At 43.5% G+C, this 26418-nt stretch overlaps 1 protein-coding gene across 7 annotated transcripts in view; it reads right to left on the reverse strand.

Moving 5' to 3' along the window:
• ATXN7 (ataxin 7) overlaps positions 1–26418 on the reverse strand; it is a 139917-nt gene that overhangs the window by 73613 nt on the left and 39886 nt on the right. For 6 of the 7 annotated variants that reach the window (XM_072785533.1, XM_072785527.1, XM_072785531.1 and 3 more), the window contains exons 3-4: positions 18431–18769; positions 18166–18234 (exon numbers count right to left, since the gene is read on the reverse strand). In XM_072785533.1, coding sequence (XP_072641634.1) covers positions 18166–18234; positions 18431–18758 — 397 coding nt within the window. In that variant the 5' untranslated portion in view covers positions 18759–18769. Of the gene's footprint in view, positions 1–18165; positions 18235–18430; positions 18770–19184; positions 19324–26418 lie in introns of those variants that run through there. The other variant, XM_072785532.1, reaches the window with a different exon arrangement.

Here is a 26418-nt window from a genome sequence, read left to right on the forward strand (position 1 = left end):
CCAAGGGCAAGGGAATCCATGAAGTCAGTTAAGCAAGAATATGTCATTTAAGCAATAATAAACATTATTCGATGTGAGTCTCAGATTACCCTGACTGCTACCTCATGTCCTAAAATCTGTCCTTTATTTGTCCTAAATTTATAAACAGGTTCATTACAAAATGTCAGGTGGGACTGAGCTTTATATCTATCTGCCTGTCTATCCGAAATGATGCAGATCCACAAGGCACCACAATAGCAAAAAAAAAAAATAAAAAAATAATAATAATAATAATAAAAAAATAAAAAGGGTGTCTTCTCTTCTCAGGCTGGCCAGCCATGACTCTTAACTTTTAATGCAGCCGGAATACTATATATTTCTAATGAAAATGATAGAAAATAATAGTGCATGAAAGCATTAATTAAGCAAAACAAAAGATTTAGGAACTGAATAGGAAGGTAGCCAGGGTGGCTCAGTGGTTTAGCGCCGCCTTTGGCCCCGGGGCATGATCCTGGGGCCTTGGGATCGAGTCCTATGTCAAGTCCCATATCGGGTTCCCTGCATGGAGCCTGCTTCTCCCTCTGCCTGTGTCTCTGCCCCTCTCTCAGTGTTTCTCATGAATAAATAAATAAAAAGAAAAAAAAAAAAAAGAAAGAAACTGAATAGGAGATTTTTAAAACTATCTTGAAAATGGACAAAAACACCTTTAATTTCAAATAATATAACAACAGAGACTTGCTCTTTGGGTATTTTTATTGGTAATGCCAAACCCTAAGGGGTTTTTATTTTTGTTTTAAGATTTTATTTATTTATTCATGAGAGACACAGGGAGAGAGAGAGGCAGACACAGGCAGAGGGAGAAGCAGGCTCCACACAGGGAACCTGACGTGGGACTCGATCCCAGATCTCCAGGATCATGTCCTGGGCTGAAGGCGGCGCTAAACCACCAAGCCACTCAGGCTGCCCCCCTACTGGGTTTTAAAAGGCTTCTGAGTATCTGTTTAAAAGTATATTCTTTTTTAAAAACTGTACTTAGGCAAATATAGACACTATTTTGCATATATCTACAAAGGGGTTGGAGGACCTCCCATCGCTCAAATAAATCCAGTTTTAGAAACCACTTATTTCAAAGCCCTTGCATTAGTTAGTTCTTTGTAGGTCTACTTCCACTTGTACACTTAAAGGCGACTCTTTCCTGACACAGTTGTGTGTCACAATTTACAGTGGTTGCCTACATCAGGATAGGAAATCGGAAACATTAAAAGGGAACAGGATATCATATGAACTCTTTTCCTCAAGTAAAAGTGGAGGGGTTGGGAAGGGCAATTTAAAGAGGCTGTGGGTGTACAAAGGAGACCACGTAAACCAGAAGAAATACAGCCAAGAGTACTGAAAACAAAGCAAAAAAAAAGAGATGGCAGTGATGTCCTTTTCTGAAGAGAAGGCAAAAGGCTGTAAGGAAAGGGGAACGCTGGATTAGTCCCTTAGTAGCCTCAGAGGCCAGGACTCTGACTTGTTTTCTGCAGGAAGGACAAGTCCATGAACAGCCTCTCTCTGGTCTGCAGGGGCTCTTCCTTCCTGGCACTGTAGTCAAGGCCAGGCACCCTTCATGCATAGACTCCACGCATGGGTAATCACAGGTACTGCTCACAAACCCTTTATCAAAATTAAGTTAAAATTTCAAGTAATTAAGCTTCATGTTTTCCCCCCACTTTTTCAGAGGTGGGGGGAGGAGGGTAATGCTTACAAGAAAGAAAGAAGATCAACAGTAGAAACAAGAAGTTAGAACTTCCACTATACACTCCACTGACTCCAGCTCTAAGGGCTGACCTCTTCTAAACCCCTCTGTGTTTCACTTTAATTCCTTAGTGGTTCTCTGAAGGAAAGTGCTCTTCTTTCCCATGCCCTATATGGTCCTCTACTGCCAGATTTAACAAAATCAGTACACATGCTCTTAGTAGGTCTCCACAGAAGTAGCCACCTGTCCACTGTCTTTTTTTTTTTTTTTTAAAGATTTTATTTATTTATTCATGAGAGATACACAGAGAGAGGCAAAGACACAGGCAGAGGGAGAAGCAGGCTCCATTGCAGGGAGCCCGACGTGGGAATCGATCCCGGGTCTCCAGGATCACACCCTGGGCTGCAGGCGGCGCTAAACTGCTGCGCCACCAGGGCTGCCCCCTGTCCACTGTCTTAAACGGTGATACAAAAATCCTTAAGCAATAGGGGTATGTTAGAAGCCATCCCAAATTTTAAACTATGGGATCTGAAAAAGATAAAGTGGCTATTCTTCTACCCTGGCTCTTCTCTTCATTTCACAGTGCCCAGATACAGACATAATTATGGCCAAGGCCTTCCAGGGAAAGCTGTGGAGGGGCCGCACACAAAGGGATCTTATTACGAGATATTTTCATCAGGCAAATAGGAACTTGAGTGATGATGCCAAACCAACCACTTGCAAGACATATTCCCTACTCACTCCCTAATTACCTTTTCATAAAACTGACAGCACTGAAAGTTTCCTGGGGATTTGGGAATAAAAATAAAAACTTGTTATCATTTAAAATGGAAGGAAAAGCTGTCTCTGAACAGGAGCTGCTAAATTTTACCAAAAATCAAACATTAAAGTCTGACCTCTCAAAGTAATCAGCACTATTTGAAAACCATTACAATATATATTAAGATCTATTTTTCCTGTGGAAGAAAGAAAAAGAAAAATTAATTAATTATGTCCAATTAGTCATAACCATTTAAAAACCCTAGATTCCTGCCAAAGGCTAAGGTAGGTAATTCCCAGTCCCTGTGGATGGCTGGGGAGCCTCTCAATCATCTCTGCACTGACAACAGGCAGTGTGAACCCACTGTGCGCAAGACAAAGACAGAAGGCTGGGAGTGGCTCTGCGGCCAGGGAGAGCAGGCTGACCTGGCCTTCAAGAAAACTCCCACTTGCCTCTGCCAGCCGGGCTGCACGTAGGCAAGACCACAGTAACGCAATATGACCAAAGCAAAGAAAAATATCTGATGGAAAGTTTTGTTGTTGTAACCTATTTCTCTTTTGGGAAGCACTACCAAAAACACCAGCAGAACCAGAGATGCAAAAAAACAAGAATGAGAGATCAGATCAATTTAGCTACTTAATACCAACCAGAAAAATGGTTTGGTGAGACAGTAAAATTTTCAGTCTCATTTTCAAAAAAAGACTTCCTGGAGAATCTCTGGATTACAAGCATCTCTGTGCATTATTATAAAAGACTGTATTGGCTATGTTTATTTATTTGCCCAGATGAAGATACTGTCCTCAAAGGTTAGTATATATGCCACTTCCTGTTACAATTAAGAAATGTCTCTATTTTTTTTGTTTCGATTAACCATTAGGATTTACTTTCAGAGTTAACCATTTCTCCACCAAGTACTCCAGAAATTATATTTACTACACATTTTAAATAAATCCCTGTATGGCCTAATACATATATATACCCATACACATGCATGTGCTCTCTCTCTGACCCACCATCCCCAAAGTTCTCAGACAATACACCCACTCTCCCCACTATAACTTCACTGCTGCTGCTGCTGTTGCTTAAAACACCAACCAAGTTATTTCCTTGATTTTAAACTGCTCTCTGGAGTGTGCACTGATACTTTACTTGCTTACCAATAAATTAAAGCCTATTCTAAGTGTCCCCTCATAAAGGACTGTTCAACGAGCAGAAATCAGCCACCACCAAAAGCAGCAAATCAGGGAACCATCTGGCTTTGGGGTCAGTCAGACCAAAAATCCCAGCTTTTCCACTTATAGACTGTGTGATTTGGGGGAAGGTAACTTTCCTGAGCCTCAGTTTTCTCACCCTTAAAATGGGGATAATATTGGGGCACCAGGGTGGCTCAGTTGGTTAAGCGTCTAACTTCAGCTCGAGTCATGATCCAGGGTCCTGGGATGGGTCCCAGCTTGGGCTCCATGGGGAGTCTGCTTCTCCCTCTCCCTCTACCCCTCCCCTTACTCCTGCACTCTCATGTGAATAAATCTTAAAAAAAAAAAAAAAAAGTAAGAAACACAAATAAATAAATAAAATGGTGATAATGTGAAGTACCTTCTTTGCAGTACTTTGTAAGGACTAAATGGGGCAAGCCATGTAAAGCTTAGTATAGTGCCTGGCACACAGGAATTGGTCAAGCAATGACAGCCACTAATACTATTAGGTACTGGCTAAAATGCTTACTTTCTCAAGTTCTAAAATACTTCTTAAAAGCATTTTCCCAGTGCTAAGTAAAATGGGTATGTATACCATATAGCTATCAGGATTTGACATGTTTTCATAATTCTTAAATGCCATTTGTTGAAATCCTATATTTACGGAGCCGTTTTTATTTCAGAATTACTAGTGAGGAAAAAGAAAGGATCTTTGAAAAATGTCTACAAACACATACACAGCAACTGATGAATACTAGTACCTACCAACTTGAGTAATCTATCTGGATGGTTTGGTTTTTAAACTATAAAAAAATTCGTTGTTTTATTTGTTACCCTGGCATAACTATCTCTTTAATGAGAAGGGACTATGATTCATGGAGAGATTGTAAACTCACACAACAGATTATTTTCAGCAACAGCCACCAGCTTTTAGGAAAACATCTACCAAACACACAAGATCTTTTAAAGAAATAGCCATTAGAGCTGCCAGTTAACAATGAAAAGCTTCTTGGACATGAGGCAAGATAAGAAGAATAGAAAATGTAGTACATAAAATCTAAGGTAAACTCTGAGCCTGCCCCTAGTACAGTGGTTCATCAGAGGAGACAGAAAAAGACCTAGAGATAGGAATAAAGGGATGGAAGAAAATAAATTTCCTATTCAGAGGCTGAAAAAAGCAGTTTATCCTGGGAAAGAAAACCCCGATGACGTAATAGAGAGATTCAGGCACACTGTCATTTATTCCTACAAAACCAGTTATTCCAAAACCAAAACCATTTCTCTCTTCACAGCACAGTTACTCAGCCAAAAAGAGGGTGCTAGAACACTAGAAGCAAAGGCGAACAAGGGTCTATCAAACTTTATATCCAACAAGGTAAAGAATGTTATTACAGTGAACACTACCCGCATTTCCCCAACAAGAGGCCAAAGAACATTATTAGCAGGTGATCTACACTGGTTCTTCCCTCTAGGCAGACCAATTTTGCAAATTTATTCAAGACCTGTGTTGTGATAATTCCTTCTACCCAGTATTTATACCCCAAACCTATCAGCATGCCACATTTCAGTAAGAGTGATGGCTTGCTTTACATCATCACAAGATACTAATGGACAGTTTTTGATAAGGGCTACAAAGGGATAATGATATGGAGAACTCCTTTTAGGAAAGTGACCCCTAAGCTAAGGAAAGGTGTAGGGGCAGGAGAAGCTCCCCTCCAAGCAGAGGGAGCAGCATATGCAAGGGTTCCCAGAAGTGGGAAAGAGCCCAGAGTGTGTGAAGAACTGGAAAGAGGCAAACACACCTGAGGTGCTGTAGGCAAAGGGGCAAATGGAAGGTGAAGAGGTTAGATGGCCTGGCAGCGGCCGGACCAAGCAGGACCTGTGGGCCACAGGAAAAGGATCTGAATTTGCACTGGGCTACGAATCCCTACGGGATCTGCCTCCCCAACTCAGCCCAAGCCCTCAGCATGTGACTTCTACCATATTTCTAATCAGCCTCCCCAGACACCCTGACCTCCTGCCTTTCTGTCAACACCCTAGAATCCTCTCCCAGCAGGGCCTTTGGAGTTGCTGTTCCTTCTGCCTGAAGCTCATCCACATCCAGATGGCTCATGCTTTCATATCCTGTAAGCCTTGGTTCAGAAAACTCACCCTATTTTAAACTTCTCCAGAGCACTCATTACCACCTAACATATATGTATTCTTTTTTTGTTTGTTTGTTTTTGTTTTTTAATTGTTGCCTGTCTCCTCCACTAGAATAGAAGCTCTATGAGGGCAGTTCTGGAACACTGGCTATTTTCCTGAAAATTAGAACAGAATCTAGCACAAAGTAGATGCTCAAGGCAGCCCTGGTGGCGTAGCGGTTTGGCACCACCTGCAGCCTGGGGTGTGATCCTGGAGACCAGGGATCGAGTCCCACATCGGGCTCCCTGCCTGGAGCCTGCTTCTCCCTCTGCCTGTGTCCTCTGCCTCTCTGTGTCTATGAATAAATAAATAAAATATTTTAAAAAATAAAATATAAAATGAAATAAAAAAAAAAACAACAAAGTAGATGCTCAATAAATACAGGCTGGCTGACTGACTGAAAAACAACAACAACAAACACAAGTTTTACCAGAAACAATCCACTTTAGACTTTTTTAGAAACCTCCCTTCCTCAGTTTACTCACCCTTACCTAGACATCTGAAAGTTTCACATGAAGGAGGTAGGCTACATGCCCCACTAGCCTCCAACCTCTACATTAGCCAGGGCCAGTTCAATCTCCACACAGCCACCGTGCTGATCTCTCCACATCTACCCTCTGGGGTGACCTTCCTCCTCCTGTAATCAGCTCTACCTCCTGCCCTCCAGTGCTCCCCTCCTAGGGCTGTAGCCAGGTTCCAGGCTCCTTTGCAGAAGTGTCCCCACTCAGAAGCTGCTTCCATATGAGACTGGCTAACTCCTTCAAGGGTTAACAACAGCTCCAACTCTCCCTTTTCACCTCCTCCAGGAAGCCTTCCTTCCTTCAAACCCCTGTTTTCCCACCAACTCACTGTGTTCTCTGTGGCAAGTTACTGAGATTCTTGATTTTCTGGGGTGGCCCACTCACCATCCAAGGCCTCAGAGGCCTTGCTAAGAAGTCTGGATTTCCTCTAAGTGAACTGGGAAACCTCCAAAGGATACATAACTGCCAGTTTACTTAGCTATCCATCCTCCCCTGAGCCATCTAGATGCTTTGAAAAAGTGGCAGACAAAATTCTTTCTATCCACTCTCAACTGATGACCTCCTAACTTTTCTTTCTTACTTCACAGGAAAGAACTAATTACCTTATCTTCCCCCAATTCCATGTATCTACCTACAATCAAATCTACAATCTCTCATTAAAACAGAAAAAAAGCTTCCGTCTATCAAAGCGGAATTGTCTACTTGGGCTCTGATCCCATCCCCTTTTCTCATCTAAAAGTATTATCCTTGTGATAATCCATTTTCTCCCGTGCAACTATCCCCACTCCGGGATATTTCCAGTGGCAAACAAATATGCCCTAATATTATCCAAAATAAATAAAATAAAATGGAATAGAATAAACTATTCCCCTTTTTCCATGCACCCACCTGCCACTGCTGCATTGCTCTGTTCTCTTTCAGAGCAAAACCCTTTGGTAACCTGCCCGCATCTGTCCTCTCCACTTCCTCAGTGCTAGTCCTCCCAGCCCACTCCAACAGCCTCCTTCAAAACCCCTCCAACGGCCCCTTCCCATGAGGCATCTGCCTCTCCAACTCATCCTGATTAAGGTCATTAACCACCGCCACACTGACAAAGCCAAAGATCAATTCCCTCACCTGCCTTTGCATCACTTCACACAGCATCTGACATAGGCAATCACTCCTCAATTAAAGGTGTTTCTTCTCTTAAATTCTACACCAGCACATTCACCTGGATTCCCTTCCCACCTAGCAGAGATTCCTCCCTCCTCCTGTAGATTTCTCCTCACCCACCCATCGGCTCAATGAGAACTCTACTCTTTATGGACACTGACACTTTGGAGGAACACACCCGGTCCCACAGCTTTCCACATTCTCTGTGCACTGGTGACATAGATATACACAGTGCCGCCAGCCAGGCTGTCCCACTGAGCTCCAGACTCTATATTCACTGCCGACTCCACAGATACGTGTGAATGCTAAGTCCATCAGACATACTGTGGCCCAAACCTGAGCTCCTAACCAAGTCTCCACTTTCTCCACCATTCCTCAGATTATGGTACCACTTAGCTATTCAACCCTTACCCTTCTACCTAACCCACATCCAATTTGGCACTAAATCACATCAAAATCACCTCAAAAACATACCCTTAACAGACACCCTGTCTGCACTGCCACCACCTCTCACCTAGCTGCCTGGCCCACACTCTCCCCTCAAACCACTCAGCATATAAGAGCTGATGGTTTTCACACTTCACAATCAGGGCATTCTCCTGCTGTAGGCTCCCATTACACTTAGGATAAACCCAAATCCTGAAATCCTGACCTTTGTAAGCCTCATTTTCCTCCACTCTTCTCCATTCCCATCTTAGAGGCTTAGGTACTTGCTTTCTCCTTCCGCTTGGAACACTCTTCCCCCTCCATCCCAGAAGATCCAGTGGCCACTTTCACACCATTCATATCTCAGCTTGAATGCTAAACTCTCAGAAAAGCCTTCCTTGATCATGTTAGCTAGAACCCTCCTCCCACCCTCACATCATTAGCCTACTTTACAACGCTCTATGTCCTTGAAAAATGTTTGTGTATTTACTGTGTCTCCCTTTGGCAGAGGGCAGGGGCACTTTCTGACTTGTGTCACTCTATCTTCAACACCCATCAGAGAACCTGGCACTTAGTGGGTAACTCCATAAATATGTGCTGACCAACTGCCTGACTTGGGGGTTAGAGCTGTGCCTTCTTACCTTGTTTGCAGTCATACCCTCAGACTCTAGACCAGCAAAAGGCACACATAGAATGCCTATCAAACATTTGTGGGATAAAAACTAAATGAACAAAGGCAAAACAGCCAGAGGATTCTCAAGACAGGAATCATGCTGGACAAAATATCCTGAGGCCTGCCAAGAGACAAGGTCTAGACCTTGTCAGGAAATAAAATGACCAGGCTAGCAAGTTTGAGTCCTGCCTATTGTGAAGTGCCCAAAGCAGTTACATAGGTGTCCTTGATCAAGCAGGAATTGCCCTATGTCCAAATCCTGTAATTGACGATTTGAAATTGGCCAGAATGGGATTACAGAGAATGATGGCTTTCATGTTCCATTAGTAAAATCTTAACAATGAATATGTATTAACTTCTATAATAATAATTTTTTTTATTTTTTTCCCATTAAAACACATATATCTATACAGTTTCCAAAGAGAACAAAGTAACTTAAATGAAGAACTGCTTCAAGCTGAACTGGAAATTTCTAAGAATTAAAAAGGCAATTTTCTAAATTCCCTCACCAGGCAGAAAACCCCTTGTGACCACCCCCCCCCGCCCCCCCCCCCCCACACACACACTGTCATCCTATCTACTTCACAATTTAGTGAGGATGATTTGTTCTACTGGCTGTAATTTACCTTTCTTGCTCAGAAAAAAAAGGTCTGTAAAACTTTTTAAGAAGCTACCTGAAGACAAACTTCAGGCTTTCAGAAGAGGAGCAGTGCCACTCTTTGCAAGCAGGAAAGCACAGATAACTACACTGGGCTGCTCTCTGTAAGTCAAACAGAGAGGACTAAAGGAGGAAACAAGAATTGTCAATTCCCACTTCTCATTTGCACTGGAGCACAAGAAAACTCGAAACTCGGGTTTGTTTCCTACCCACTGCTCCCCTGAACATGCTGAGGTTTCCTCTCACTGCCAACATACCACTTGCTAAAGGAAAACTGGCATCTCACTTCCTGCTGCTCCTCTGACAGTCCTGGACCACCACTTGATTATAGGCTTGCTCGTTACACTGCATTCTCAGTACCCATAAAATTAACAGAATTAGCAATTAACCTTTAGTGGAACAGTTAACTCTGCTAGATGCTATACAAAGTGCCAGAACTGCATCATACCAATTAAGCCTCCCAACCACTATGAGGTACTACTACTATTCCCATTTTACAGGTCAGTCAACAGAGGCTTAGCAAAGCTATGTAGCAAGTTACTCTGCAACTACAGCTGAGATTTGAGCCCACATTTGTTTAATGCCAGGGTTGGTAGTTGCTGCCTCCAAAGCTGCCTTTTTCAAACTTACCACATGGAACCCCTTTTCTGCATAACTCCTAATAGCAGCACACGGAAGGAGGCATGGCAGACACTTTGAGAAGCTGATCTAAAAGCACTGGTTCTCAAATGCCAAAATACCTAATAATCTCCAAGAAGTCCACAAAGAAATGAGAGAAGGACAATGCATTGTGCCTTTCTTAAGCTTTCAATTAAACAAAAACCAACACTGTCCTTTATTCCGAAACAGTGGCCCTCATACTTCACGATGGCAAGAATTATATGCATGTCTAATTACATATATTCTAAAATGCTAGCAGCCCTTGCATTGGTCCCAAATTTATTTAGGAAACTTTCTGGTTTGAAATATAAAAGCCTGGGACCACTAGTTAAAAGCGTTCTTCTTTTTTCCTACTGTGTTACTGGAGCTCCAGATTGTGGAAAACATTCATATAACCTAGGAGGGAAATATTTTCTGTTTTAAGACTGTGGATATAATTGATAGTAACCTATGACTTTTGCTTGCCATAAGCTTACACAGAACAGAAAAAGCATTTCATGTTAGCAGGGTCTTTATTACAAAGAGGAACAAGAACACTTAATCTAGTTTTACGTTGAGTGCCTGAAATGCAAAAACCATTCTTTTCCTTCTATCGCTCATTTATAATAATCCCTGCTGTACAAGATGAATATAAATGTAATCCTCTGCCTTTCTCTCAAAAGTACAGTAACTCCAACTGTTAAGTCTACTAACAGGCTTCTTTTTCTCCTTAGAACTTCAATCAAAAAAATACTTTAATAATCAGAGGGGTACATTTATTAAAAATACTGCCATAAACTTTGAATATCAATGTGATTAAAAGCAATCTTGCCCTGAAATGCTATTTAAATAGTGAAATTTCACTTCTTTTTTAAAGAATTCTTTCTAATGGTACAAATCCCAGATGATTGTGTTTGCTATCTGCTGCAACCTTGGCTTTCATTTAATCTTTTTTTAAAGCCAATTACTTCTAACGCAAACCACACACACTACCCCTCCCCCTCAAAGAAACGATTTTATAAAAGAACTGCTAAACACAACGTATAGACTACTCTAAGGCACAGCAAGGAAAAGGCTCTGGTACCTCTAAAATAAATTGGGAAGGGGGCAGTAAAGTTCAGTTTTTCTAGCTGAGGATAAGGAAAACAAAGTCACAGCAACCTGCTCAAGCTCATGAAAAGCAGGTGAGCATTCTGGAATGGGCTCAGCACAGCATAGGGTCAAGCATTTGGGCCATGGAGTTGTGCAGATCTGGGTTAGTCTCTTACATGCTTTGTGATCTTACCAAGGTACCTCATTTCTCCGAGCCTCAGTTTCCTCCTCTGTAAAAGGGGGAAATGATAATACCTAGATCACACGAGTGCTATAAAGATGGTAAAACTTGTACTGGCACAGAATAAAAGGTCTCACCAAACTTAAGCTGTCCACATATGTACAGGTACATTGTGAGGTATGGCAATGAGAAAGCAGGATATCCTTATAAGAAATGAGGCCACAGAACATGTAGGTCACACTCAATAATGATGCATAAATTCCTCATGCTTCATCCCCAAAGTTAAAGTTCACAAGAAACAGAACTGTAACTGGGGTAAAGCTTGTGAACCCCATCCTACTATAGCTAATGTACATGATTTCCATTAATGACAAAGCCTTCAGGGTTGAGGAATTCAGCATGGATTGTGCTTGGTGTTACACTCTTCAGCAAGTACAGAACCCTAAAAATGTGAGATATAAGAATGCTATACACCCTCTCCACCCATCAGAATGCAGATTTCTTTCCTGGTGGACCTGCCTTTTAATTCCCAAGATGATTCCAACGGAGCTTCAGCTTCTCTAACCCAAATGCCAAGGGCAGAAATTCTTAAGAATTTGAGTCAGGTACCCCTTTGAAAATCCTATAAAAGTTTGATTCTTTCTCCAATTGAGCTTAACAGAAGCCAAGCAGCATCCTTACAGTTTAAGGCTCTTGAAAGCTGAGACAATAACAGCTTTGTTGATGCTGTATTTGAATTGCCCTGAAACAGACCTATGTCCTAGAGAAAGAGCAGTGAATGACAGAAGTAGACAAGGATAGGATCCTTCTTACACAAAACCTGATATAGAGTCTCACAAGTTCCTTCTAACCCAACGTATTTCTTCAATACTGAATAAACTTTTGGTTTAAGAAGAATGGATTTTACTAAAGATTCTCCACTTCAGAACAGAAAAGTTCAAGGAGTACCAGAAGCACACTCTGCAGAATGAGTTTCCCTTCATTAACCAAGGAATCTATTAGAATAAGAATTGGCAAACTCTTTCTGCCAAGAGTCAAACAGTAAATTGTGGGCCTGGCCGACTGTATGGCTTCGGTTGCACCTACTCAACTCTTCTGTTCTTGTATGGAGAAGCCGCCACAGACATTCAGTAAATGAGCAGCTGTGGCTATGTTCCAATGAAACCTTACTATGGACTCTTAACATCTGAATCTCTTATGTTTTTCACAGGTTGTGAAACAATCATTTTCTTTTGGGTTTTTCCTTCAATGATTCACAATGTAGGAACCATTCTTAGGCAGCAGACAGGGTTTGGCCCACACACAGGCTATAGTTTGCATTAAAGAACTAAGGAGGGTGCCTGGGAGGCTCAGTTGGTTAAGCGGTTAAGCGTCAGCCTTTGGGTCAGGTCATGATCCCAGGGTTCTGGGATCAAACCCCATATCAGGCTCCTTGCTCAGTGGGGAGTCTGCTTCTCCCTCTCCCTCTAATCCTCCTCCCCATTTGTGCTCTGTCTCAAATAATAAAATCTTAAAAGGAAAAAAAAAAAAAAAAAGGAGCCAAGGAGCCAGAATCAAGGAAAAAGGAATCCCTGTTGTGGGAGGGTCTCTAGGCCTCTAGGGGTCTTTCACTCCCAAGTTAGACTTTACAGGTAGAGAGTTACATACATGAACTGTCAGCAAGGGCACTGTAAACTGTCAATACAGCCCTAACTCTCACCCACAAAGCATCAAGTGTGGGTGACCTGCAACTGAATCACCTAAGTGCTCCGTAAATGAGTATTAACATAAGTCTGATGCAGTGAACTTGGATCTCACTGATTCCTGTGTCTGAAGCTCAATTTCAAACTCCAGTTGAGATGCACGCAGAATGCAAAGACTGCCACCTGTAGAAGCTTTGTACCATGGAAGAGGTCAGGAATGGCAGCCTGGCTTGCCTCAAAAGAAGGCAGAGCTCACATATAGGCTCTACTTTGCAGGACACAAGTTGAATCCATGTAAGCAGAAAAAAGAAGACCAAAAGAAATGATATGCTGTCTGGGACATGCTTCACAATAACTCAGTGTGGGGAATAGGACAGAGATGAAACAAGATTGGGCCATGACTCATTAGTTGTTTAAACTGTGTGATGGATACAAGGAGGCTCATTAAAATTTTTTTCTGTACTTTTGTAGATTTTTCAAATTGTCCATAAGGAAAAGCTGCTAGAAAAATCAGGAGAGAACCCTAGAGAAAAATAGAAATGTCCTCCACTTCAGGAAGAGGGTTTTATGCCTATCATCCAATTACTTTAACAATACTTCACACAGTTACCTATTTGTTTTCACTTGACTGAACATTTTTTTTTTCCCTAGGAAAGAAACACTTGGCATTTTTTTTTCCTAGGAAAGTCAACACATCCATGTTGACTCGGTCTTTGTTGATTGAGGATACCCACCTCCTAGTCAGTTTTTTTTTTTTTCTTTTAATCTAGCTGCTTGTAGATGCCAATAACCTCTTTTTCATCTTGCCCTAGGCTCAATTATGTCACCCTTATTATGACAGGGAAATCACCTGTCATCAAGTGTGGCTATCACTCTGGGTTGCCATCCTACTCCCTTGCCTAAATATCACAGATAAGAGAGGTGGTGTCCTGTCTGCACTTTCTGGAAAGTGTAAATGGAGTGCTAAACTCAGGACAAAACAACAGGAAGTGCTGAAAGACAGCCTCTGGCCTTCCCTGGGGCCATAAAGCCTACCTCCCACAGAACAGGTACCTTTGTGGGGGGGGGGGGGGGATGTCACAGTGGAAAATTTATCATTTGACTTCTTCATCCTTGAGTGACTCAGTTCAATCTTTCTAAATAGCCCAATTAATTCATTTTGGGCAGCAAATATTTACTGAGCACAAATGGTGCAGAAGCTGAATATGCCTCCATCAACAATGCTCCTGTCCTCTGGGAGCTGACATTCTAATGAATGAGCCACCACATAATACATACTTTCCACTGGTGACAGGATAAGTGTCTATTGGAGAGAAAAATACAGGCTACTTTGTTTTACAGCAGGTGGCTTAAAAGAAGTTAGAGATGCTTTTCCCAAGAAAATGTCATTTTTCCAACTCTACTGCTGACTCCCACAATTACATGATTTTTAAAAAAAATCTGCCATGAAATTAAGACATTTAACATTTTCATTTTTTAAGGCTCCCTATATGTTGGGGCACTAATATGGAAACCTTAATCAGTTACTCATACCAACTGATTTCATCTAAAAACAATTTTGTTAAACATAGAATTTCACAAGTCACCTCTGGAAGAAAGGGTCATTTTTCTTCTAAGTTTAATTGTTTGAAAAAAGTAAAAATGTATTATCCATTTTTTCCTACCTAGGTCAACTCTGCTATCAACTAATATTACAAATTACAGAAAACAAAAGGCAATAAAAACATGAGGATGCAAACGAAAAATAGGCCGACCTCTGAGAGATAACTGAAATTTTATCCTAACATTTGCCTACCTGTGCTAATTGGAAGAAAAGGGATGATATATTAGGTAAACCACAAATAATCTCACTTCCATTTAAATCAATAGTTCTAAATTCTCCTGCAGCATTAGCCCTTAGGCAGTCTTGCCATGAGGGAACTGGCCAAACTAAGCTACAAGAGGAAAAAGAAAAGGACAGAAATCCTGGCTTAGCAGTTTTAAATTCTGGAGTTATGAAGGATCCTCGAGAATTCAAGAGAAGCTGTGGACAGCTGCCCTAGAAAGTAGACATACATACTTCCACTTAGAATTTCAGGGCAACTATAACAGCCCTGAAGCCCATTCAAGTCCCAGACTAAAACCCCTTGACCCAAATACAGAAATACTGAAATCAGAAATCAAGTCTAAGATTATCAGCAGTTTAAAGGGTTGAAAGAATTAGTATGCACTGAGTCATTTTCCATACGTTATCTAACGTAAGGTCCACACTCCGACAACCTTGAGAAGTAGGTACTATCATCTCTTTTTACAAAGAGGAAAGCTAGATTCTGACAGGTTAAATAACAAATGCCAAAGTTAAGCAATCTGCTGTCACATACAGGTTTTTAACTCTTAGGTCCACAATCACGAACTGGATGAGAACTCAAGAAGTATGGTTCACAGTCCTAAGCATTTTCCAAGATGGGAAGTTTCTGATTTTTAGTGCTTCAACCATATGATCAACTTATCTACATTTCTTCTCCATGTAATCTCCCTGCCAAGCAGAATTAGTACAGATTTAGCTCCATGCACCTCTTCTTGTAAGGAGATAATCTCAACCAGAGACAAAAGACAACTGTCTAACAATTTTTGATAATTTTAAAATGTATTTTGGAGTGCCTGGGTGGCTCAGTTGGTTAAGTATCTGCCTTTGGCTCAGGTCATGATCCCAGAATCCTAGGATGGAGCCCTGCACTGGGCTCTCTGCTCAGGGGGAGAAGCCCACTTCTTCTCCCTTCTCCTTTCTCTCTCTCTCTCGCTCTCTCCCTCAAATAAAATATTTAAAAATTAAAAGGTAAAAATAAAATGTATTTTCATTTCTTAAAAAGTCTAACATGAGCTGCTGGTTAGACAAAGCCCACTGCGTGGGTGCTGAACATTCTCATGCCTGAATTTTAAAACTGGCTCAGAAAATCATAAAGTCACAAATGAATTAAAAACTGACTGAATTGGGATCCCTGGGTGGCGCAGCGGTTTGGTGCCTGCCTTTGGCCCAGGGCGCGATCCTGGAGACCCGGGATCGAATCCCACGTCGGGCTCCCGGTGCATGGAGCCTGCTTCTCCCTCTGCCTATGTCTCTGCCTCTCTCTCTCTGTGACTATCATAAATAAATAAAAATTCAAAAAAAAAAAAAAAACTGACTGAATTAAAAACTTCAGTCTCAAAACACCAAGGTAGGGGATCCCTGGGTGGCGCAGTGGTTTGGCGCCTGCCTTTGGCCCAGGGCGTGATCCTGGAGACCCGGGATCGAATCCCACATCGGGCTCCCGGTGCATGGAGCCTGCTTCTCCCTCTGCCTATGTCTCTGCCTCTCTCTCTCACTGTGTGCCTATCATAAATAAATAAAAAAAATAAATTAAAAAAAAAAAAAAACAACACCAAGGTAGAATTTCGGCCATCCTGTCCCATTCAGCATCCTCTGAATAGTTAGAAGAGCTTTTAAAACACAGCACCTTTAATAATCACTAATCATTTGATAGGTCAGATGCACACACAACCAACTCTTATGACCCCATTTTGCCTCAAGAAGATAGTCAAGAGGTCTTAGATCCTCATGGTAAAACCTGCTGAAAATTACATATATGGCCAAAACTGGGTTCAGGCCACTAAATTTGGTTGGGTCTCACACCAGACCAAGTTGCCCAGTGAAACACGAATGTACTTACTCATCCTCTATTGGGGAATTACCAATAATTAGCACGCTGTTTTCACACAGATTTAGAAACCCTTTATGGGAAATGTATCCACACCCAAAAGAATAAAAACTAAGAACAGGAGTGGGTCAGGTCCTCTAATGCTCTACTCCAACTGCTTCCTATGAGAGTTGCCACCTAGTGATTTTAATTTTTTAAGCCCAGGCGGACTGCCAACTCAACACTAAAACCGGACTAACAACTGATTTTTCCTATTGCAACATCACCAGCAAGTCCTTTGCTTTCCCTCTCTTTCCTTCGCAAACACCTATTCTCATTTTCAAAATCAACTAATTTGCTCTATAATCTGTTCCAATTGGAAGCTCTCACAGAGCTGCCACTGGTATTACTCTTCCTCCCAGTGCCAAGAAGCCAACAAGAGGCCAGTTCAAAACACCAAAACAGCAAACGTGAAAAAAAAAAAAAAAAGAGAGGCCCTAAAAACAAGAAGTAAATATGGAGACAGTAACAAAGGGCCAACTCTGGACTTTAAAACGTTCAGCTCGCCAAAAATTCTACCTATTCTTGGGTGCTGGACAGTAACTGCCAAAGTAGATGGCTACACATGAGGAATGAAATTGCATTGGGGAATAGAAACTCAGTATTTTGGATACCAAATCTCATGTAAGGCCTTGTCCTTACTGCCACTGAAAGAGCAACTTAAACTGAACCTAAAATCGATTGGCCTCCAGAAATCCTTTGTGACCACAGTGTGCCCAGGCCTGGCACAGGCATTAGACAGCAAAGTTGACTATTCAGGGAAAAATAAAATCGGGAAGGGGAGGGGAGGGGAGGGGGGGGGGGGAGTCGGCCGGTTCCTAGATACCTGACCTCTCATTTGGAGACACACCTTCAGCTACAAATATTTTCCTAAGCATCCTTCCCTAAGTATCAAACAGTTTTATTAAAAACTGACCAATAATTAAGATATAGGGTTTCACTAACTATGGACACTAAAGGCTCGTTTCACCATATAGAATTCTGGACTTTTTCCTGCCCTCATCTTGGCCGCTCACACGTACATAAAGTCTGACCAATTCCTCAGTTGTGATGATCCTTCTGTGGCATCCTAAACTCTGTAGCTTAAATCCCATGGAAATAAGGCTGCACAGATAACGTGTTATCTTTTCTAAGGTTTGCAACCAGTTTTGATTGCCAGCAGACAACAACTGGTGGAAAGATTTCCTTTCCAGAGACCCCGAAAGCATTCGTGGACACGCTTTCCAAAGCTTGAGAATTACTTTCTCCACTTGTGTTTCTCAGGAAGAGGGTCAGACCAGGAGGGATTTGGGTTAAACTCACCGCCCGTCCCCAAAGCTTATCATTGAGCAAGGCGGCTCAGGCTGCACCACGCCAGGCCTCGACAGAAGGGTTCCGGGACGCTCCCCATTACAGGAAGCCCTGGAAACCAGATTTTCCAAACGTTCCGCTCTCCCCCTCTTCCTCCTCGGACAGCAGCATCCTCGCGAGGGTGCGGAGCGGGTAAGGTGGGACAGAAATCCCCCACCCTGGTGAGGCCGGCTAGTAAAGTTCCTCAAGGTTTTGCAGGAACTCCAAAGGGGGGCTGGACTCACCTTCGCGACAGAGCCCCATGACTTCGCGGTTTTTCCCAAACTCCTTGAAACTTTCGTCCAATTCCGTCCCTAGGAGACACACACACACAGGAGGAGGGAGAGGCAGGTCAGTGCCGGAGTGTGACGCACGCGCACGCACGCACGGAGTAGGTGCGGGCACCTCCGCGCACCCCAACCGGGCGGCAGCATCCCTGACCCCGGGGGAGGGGGCGGGTCGCAGCGGGGGCACGGGGGACCTGGGGAGGGGGCGCGCGCGGACACTCACCGTCCTTCCCGGGAAGTTTGGAAGCCTCGACCCACAGATTCCACGACTGTCCCAGCATCGCTTCTGGGCTGGGCAGGGGCCTGCGCTCCCCGACGGTCGCCATTGCGGCGGCGGCCGAGGTGGAGGCGGCGCCGGGGCCGCCGTCCTCCGGCCGGAGGCGCCGCGGCGGCGGCGGCGGCGGCGGCGGCGGCGGCTGCCGCTGGGGCTGCGAAGGCGGCTGCTGCTGCTGCTGCTGCTGCTGCCGGGCGGCCGCCGCCGCTGCTCCGCCCGCTGCCGCCGCCGCTCGGCGCGGCTCCCCCCTGACGTCATCCACGGCCCGCTCCGACATTCTTTCCGCTCCTACAATGTAACAAAAAAGGGGGAAAAGAGTCGCGCGGGGGCCGCTTTTAAGGAGGCGCCGGGGAGTTCCGGCGGCGTGCGCGGCCCGCAGGCCGGGTGGGGCGCGCTGACAGCGCCCCCCGGCCGCCCGGCCCTCCCAGCCCTCGCAGCCCGCCCCCTCCGGGCCACCCCCCGCCCCGGGCGCAAAGTCCGCGGCCCGGCTCGCTTTCGCTTTCGACTCCCGCGGCCTTCGGGGGAGGGGACGGGCCGCGGGCCGCCGGCCGCCCGCCCGCCCGCCCGCCCGCCACCGCGGCGCAGGGTCCCCCGCCCGCCCCTGCCGCCGAGAGCCGCACGCAGGCCGGCGCCCCGCGCTGCCCCCGCCACGGCTGCCCGCGCCGGGAAGGCCGCGGACGCTCCCCGGCCCTCGGCTGCCCACCCTGAGGCCGCTCGCATCCCCGGGCCGGGCCGGCGGCCCCGCTCCTTCCTTCCGTCCGCGCGTCCGTCCGAGCGGCGGCGCCCGGCCGGCTCCCTTAAGCAGAGGCGCCTCCCGCCGCCTCCTCCCCCTCGCCGGTCCCTCCCTCTGCTCGCTCCGGCGAAGTTTGCACGTCAAGCCCCCGGAGCGGAGCCAGGGCCAAGTCGGAAACGCAGCCGCCTATGGAGCAGCCGGCCGGCGGGCCGCGGGCCCCGGGCCCCGCCGAGCGCAGTCGCCGTCGGGCCCTCCCGCCCCGGGGCTCGGGTTCGGGTTCGGGTTCGGGCCGGGGCCGCAGGGGCCGGGGGCGCAGGGGGCGCAGGGGGCGCAGGGGGCGCCGGGGCCGGGGCCGGGGCCGGGAGCGCTCGGCTCTCGGCTCTCGGCTCCGCGCTCCCCGCTCCCCGCTCCCCGCTCCCCGCTCGCGGGCGGCCGCGCAGCTGTCAAGAGCATGAATGGCCAAGCCGCCGCCTAACGTAGGAAACCACCGGCCGGCGAGGAAACGCGGCCCAGGTGCCGGCCCAGGTGTCAGCCCGAAGCCCGGTGTTCGCCCGAGACCCACCACTAGAGGTCACAGCGTGCGCCCTGGGAACTTGAACTTCTCGTCTAGCAAAGAGACCATGAAATCTGTGTAAGATGGAGAGAGGCGGAGGCGAATTTTGGAGACACGACCCGAAATTTCTCTACTTGCCCTTCCACTGCTTCTAGAAGTGATTTGTTCGCCCCGGGAAACAGCAACAACAATCTTGACATTTTAAAATCGGACTTTTTTTTTTTTTTAATCGGACTCCTTTTTAATTCAAGTTCTTAGTCCCCCCCTCTTTATGGTTGCCTTTGCTTGGACAGGGCGCGAACCCAGGGCTTGGGGAATATACAGCATTCCTAGAAAATGTGTTTATAAGATAGTGTTTTGTCACATTTTGTACTAAACACTTGTCCACAAAATTTAGCCCCCCTTCCCAATACATACACACACACAGGATGCAAAGCTTTTGCTTAAGTGATAGGTAAAGATAGCAAAATAACAGGCTACTTAATGAACTGAAGTATGTGAAGTACTTGAAACAGAGGCAGACCACACCAACCACCTTCAAGAAGTACCGTGTTGTTTCAAACTGACATGAGAATCTGAAGCCTGACACAGAAACAAGGATTTTTTTTTTTAAGATTTTATTTATTTATTCATGACAGACATACAGAGAGGGAGAGAGAGAGGCAGAAACACAGGCAGAGGGAGAAGCAGGCTCCATGAAGGGAGCCCAACATGGGACTTGATCCTAGGTCTCCAGGATCCGGCCATGCGCTGAAGGCCGCGCTAAACCGCTGAGCCACCTGGGCTGCCCAGAAACAAGGATTTTAATCATGTTTCACATGGCAATAATATCAGCACTCTTGTGGCACATGTGTCATAATTGTTTGCTTACAGGTGCTTTCTCTAGGTGGAGAGGAAGAGGGTTTCATGTTTTTTATCTCGAACATCTGGCATGATAGAAGTGGCCAACTTCTCTGCTAAATAAACAAAGTCCAACTTGCAGAAACAAAAATATTTAAGTCAAAGTAAAAATGAAGAAGGAGATGTTATTGCAACCTAAACTTAATGCAGGGCTCCCATAAGAAAGGGTTTAAGTTGAAATTTTACAAGATTTAAAAATACACACATACACACACACATTTATTTTTAAAAAGATTTAGAAATAACTGTGTAAAATTTTTCCTGGATTGCATGCAAATATAAATTCCAAAAAGTGAAATTATGCATGCTTCCTGTCCTTAACTAAGTAGTAGTAAAAACAGGGGTGTCTGGGTGGCTCAGTTCATTGAGTGTCCGACTCTTGATTTCCGCTCATGTCGTGGTCTCAAGGGTCCTGGGATCCAGCCCGAGTGGGACTATGTGTTAAATGTGGAGTCAACTTGAGTTTCTTCCTCTCCCTCTGCCTGCAGTCACACACTCTTCTATCAATAAAAATAAAATCTTGGGCAGTCCTGGTGGCCCAGCAGTTTAGCGCTGCCTTCAGTCCAGGGCCTGATCCTGGAGACCCGGGATAGAGTCCCACGTTGGGCTCCCTGCATGGAGCCTGCTTCTCCCTCTGCCTGTGTCTCTGCCTCTCTGTGTGTCTGTCATGAATGGATAGATAGAATCTTTAAAAATAAATAAATAAATAATAAAATAAAATATTTTTTTAAAGCAATAAAAACAAAGCAACCAAAAATGGTGGAAATTACTGAAAGGATAAAAAATCATTTCTAAGGCTTTGACTTCCTACATGAGTTGTCACTGAGAAAAACAAATGGGCAAAATACAGAAGTCCTTTGATATTAACAGGGCTCCTTTTTTTTTTTATGGTTTTATTTATTTATTCATGAGAGACACAGAGAGAGAGAGAGAGGCAGAGACACAGGCAGAGGGAGAAGCAGGCTCCACGCAGGAAGCCCAATGTGGGACTTGATCCTGAGACTCCAGGATCATGCCCTGAGCCAAAGGCAGACACTCAACCGTTAAGCTACCCAGGCGTCCCAAGGGTTTCTGACTCTTAAGATAGGCCTCCAATATTGGAAGAGAAGTCCCCAGTACACTTTGAATTTTTCATTCATCTCAAATCACTGAAAAGTTTGTAAAATTACATTAAAATGTCCAATTTCTCTGTTTTCCTAGATTAAAGTGCAGTTTATTACTTTGAATTTTGTAATTCAATATTTAAGATAAATGAAAATTTGAATTTTAATGTCACTTGGAACTGCCATTACAAAAACAACTTAGAGCAACCCAGCTATATAGACACAAAAGGGAGCTTGCCTGTTGAGTACAGCCCTTCTGATCTCTGAGAGAACACTGTGAGAACGAAAATAAGGGGAAGAATGGCAAACATGAAGTACAGACTCACTTCCCCAAGACACTGCTTGATTTCCCTCTTTTTACATGTGAAAATCCTTCAAGATTCATTAATATAACCTCTAGCCAATGGGCTCAATATGGCACTTCATAATACTTCAACTTCTGTCTTTAGTGATGCTCAATACTTTTTTTTTTGAGTGGTTTAATAAAGAAAACACAACAGGGCATTAACTGTAAAATACTAAGTATCCTCTTAGCATTACAATAGTTATTAAGGAAACTATTACTAAAAAAAAAAAAAAAAAGAGAGAGAGAGAAACTGTTACTAATAACAACTATCAGTTATTGAGTACCTACTAGATGCCAAGCACTCCCAGAGGTACCTTATTGCATTATCTCAATTAGTATTCAAGATTGTATAAGGTAGAAGTTGTATTACTTGCAACTTACAAATAAGAACAGTGAAGGAGGGCTCTGGAAGCTAGGTGCTATGAATTCTTTCTGGATCCATATACTGGCTCTTCCACTTACAAGCTGTGTAACCAGAACAAATGACCTAACCTATCTGCACTTCAGTTTCCTAATATGTAAAATGGAAGTAAAGCCAGGCTTCTTCTGAGGAAAAGATCCATAGGAAGCACTTGGTACAAAGCATAACACAAAATAAATATTATACCTAAGTGTCTTATATCAAACTAAGCAATCCAGATCAATTCTTATCTGTGAAATTTATTTAAATTTAAAGTTGAAGATGTGGGAACCAAAAGAATAACAGGCAACTCCTGGCATCTCCCCACCAATTCTATTCTGCTGCAGCCAATACGTTTTACTACACTTTCTTCACCCATAAGTTAGTTCTAAATCCTTCCAGATTCTGATATCCATGGTTGGTCTGGGTTTCCCAATAGTTCAACTGAGTCCCCAACAAAACTCAAAACTGGTAAGCTGAGAACATACACTGTTCTGATATGCAAATTTGGGCAACATTTTCCAAGTACTCCTCATCAACAGGGCACAGTCTATAAAAAAAAGAGTACAGCAGAAACAAATATTTTCCCTACCAGGTCATAATAAAAAAACAAAACAAAAAAACAAACCTGAAGACTTCCTACCTAAATACCCCTCCTCTATATTCCAAAAACATAAAAAGAAAATTACCAATACAATTTGCATTCATTTCATATAATTATTTTAATACAGTAGTGTCCCTTGTATGCTATCAATCAGTATTCCTGCCAGTGTACTGATGATGTCTTACAGCTCTGCGGATCTTCAATATCCATCTGCACAGATAAATGATATGTTTCATAAGGTTTGAGTAATGAGGACACTTCCTGATTGCCTAACACATACCTGGCACTCTGATAGCACAAGGTAAACACAACATAGCAATTTTGCTGAAGACATGAGAGTAAGAAGTAGGGGGAAAAATTTAATTCATCAGGATGCTCGTATGCAAAAGGCTGTCACCACCAATTAGACTGTATGTGGCTTAAGAACTAGGCCGTCAGAAGTGAAAGGCTGCCAAATTCTGAGCATTTCATCCCTTCCAGGGATGCATTTAAAATATGGCCTTACTTCACCATCCAAATTTAGGGATGTTCCCAGTAGGTGCCAAGGGTAACAAGGTCTCTCTTTACAAAAAGTATTCTTTGCACAGCAGATTCACTTGTAAAATGCTTTGTTCAAAGGCCAAAGGCATCAATAAGTGAACAAAAAAAAAAAAAAAAAGTTGATCTTTTCCAGTCTTTAAATTCAGTTTAACGTAAAATGGCTGAAACTGTCCAAAATTTCTAAGATGTAAGACCCTACACAACCAGACTCTGTATTTGGAAAACAAAACAAAACAAAAAGCCCACTGGTCCCACTACAACATTTTAATAAACTTGAAAACCAGTAACTACAGTATATTTATCTGTGCAAATTACAGGGTTGGTAACAGAGAGATTCTCCATTATCAACCCCAAAGGACTGCAGTTATTTGAGTAACAAGAAACTCAGATCCCCTGAATTAGAAATATGTTGGCTTTGGTCTATTTCTCCTAAAATTGGCTGAGCCTTTATTCATTTCCTCTCTCCCTCCTCTGACCACACCTCTCTCTCTCCCTCTTTCTTCTCTAAAGCCAGGGCTCTGCTCTCTTCTGCATGTGGGGCTGGCAGGCAAGGACCCTTTAACCATGCTCCCTCTAGTGAAATACTTAGAGCCTGTCATGAATACTTCTATTCCAGCAGGGGGAGAATAGTGGAAGGAAGAAATTGAATTCAGCTCAGTGTCTGGCATTACTGACAATTAAGTACAAAATCAGAAATAATAAGGATAGCCACAAAGGTTTGGAAACTTAAAGAGGAAGGTAATACACTTTTTAAAGATTTAACCTGTACACATATTCATTCTACAAGCTGTGTCCATTGCTAAAAAGTTCAAAATTTTGAATTTTTTTGTTTTCTTAATCATATGCATAAGTTACAGACAAGTTCTCCCAAAGAAACATTCACCAGTAATAGCAAACTGTTTGGAGGAAGAAACGATTTAAAAATACAAAATAGGGGATCCCTGGGTGGCTCAGCGATTTAGCACCTGCCTTTGGCCCGGGGCACGATCCTGGAGTCCCAGGATCGAGTCCCATGTTGGGCTCCCGGCTTGGAGCCTGCTTCTCCCTCCTCCTGTGTCTCTGCCTCTCTCTCTCTTCTCTCTATGTCTATCATAAATAAATAAATAAATAAATAAATAAATAAATAAATAAATAAATCTTTTAAAAAAAGACATAACCCAATTTATATAAAAATAAATAAATAAATAAATACATACATACATACAAAATAATAGGGGCACCTGGGTGGCTCAGTAAGTTAAGTATCTGCCTTCAGTTCAGGTCGTGGTCCCCGGTCCTGAGATCAGCCCCATGTCAGACTCTCTGCTCATCAGGGAGTCTGTTCCTCCCTCTCCCTCTGCCCCTGCTTGTGCTGTCTCTCACTTATAATAAATAAAATCTTTAAAACACACACACACACACACACACACACACAAAAAAAAAAAACAGTAAGTCTTAACTTTAAACTGACTAAAGACCAACTGTTTCTAGGGATTTAATACTGGCCTGTAATTTTAAACTTGATTGAAAAATCTTCATTTAGAGCCTTTAAATGGTTTTAAAAAGAGAGAGAGAAAGAAAAGAATAAAAAGTTATGGGAAAAAAAATGAAAAGTCAGACCAGCATTTAGCTATAAAAAGAGGCTGACTATATAGTTAAAGCTCTAGTGCACTGCTTCAGATGCAATAAAATGCAAAGATTAAACAAACTTTTAAAAATAGTTTCCTAAGTCTTCTTTGTACTGATACAGTTTTCACTGAAGTGACTGTAAATACCACCACATTACAGGCCCAGCAGTTAAGAACATGAGTTCTAGAGCTGATATGCCCAGGTTAAATCCCTGTGCTACCTCTTACTAGCTGTGTAACTCTGGGTAAGCTATTTAACCTCTCTGTACCTGTTCCCTCATCTATAAAATCTGTAAAACAGGAGTATCCACTTTATGAGGACTATTAGGAAATCTCATAGTGCAAAAGCACCCTGTTAGCGTTAGCGATTCTTATTAATACTGTGTCTGTCATACAGAAAGCCCCAATTTTCATCTATTCATGCTATACTATCAGGTCAGTCTTGCAGAATGAAGAAATGCTTTAGTTATGTCAGTCCTCGCTCTGACAGTTTCGGGGGCTCCCCACCGACAACAAAATTCAATCAAAACTTCTAGCACTCAAGGTCCTCTAAAGTTGGTTGCATCTCACCATGTCTACAGTGTTCCCTCCAACAGGTACTCTACAGTCCAGCCAAAATGATCAATCTATAGCTTCAAACATGCTCCAGCACCCAAGCTTTGTTCAGAGAGGTCACTATTTATATTACTTTGCCTCCCTTGGCTTAAATCCTACTATTCAATCAAGTCCCTACTCAAACTCCCATTTCTTTAACAAAATCTTTCCTGATCCCTCACACTAAGCAAATGAGAACTCCTCTCCATCTCCAAATCACAGGACTTCATGGACTAGGGGGTTCAGAGTACATGCTCTGAAATCAAGGTGGCAATGAAATCTATGCATGGTCTTCCCAGGGATCAAATGTCTGCATTCCCAACATAAGGGTGTCATGGGAGCTCAGACCCTACCTACCCACAGACTGCAGATGTGTGGTGACTGGTTCCCAAAGCTAGGCAGCAAAATGCCTTGAGGCTGAACTCTAAGGCTAACAGAGCAGGTGTGTTAGTACAAGAAGGAAAGTACAACAACTCTTTCTTTCCCCTCTCCTCAGCAAAGTTCCAGCTCTGAGCAGAGCCCTAGATCCCACAAATACCACCCCCCCCCTGACTTTT

The sequence above is a fragment of the Canis lupus genome, chromosome 19 (genome assembly GCF_048164855.1).
Source record: "Canis lupus baileyi chromosome 19, mCanLup2.hap1, whole genome shotgun sequence".
Taxonomy (NCBI): Eukaryota; Metazoa; Chordata; class Mammalia; order Carnivora; family Canidae; genus Canis; species Canis lupus.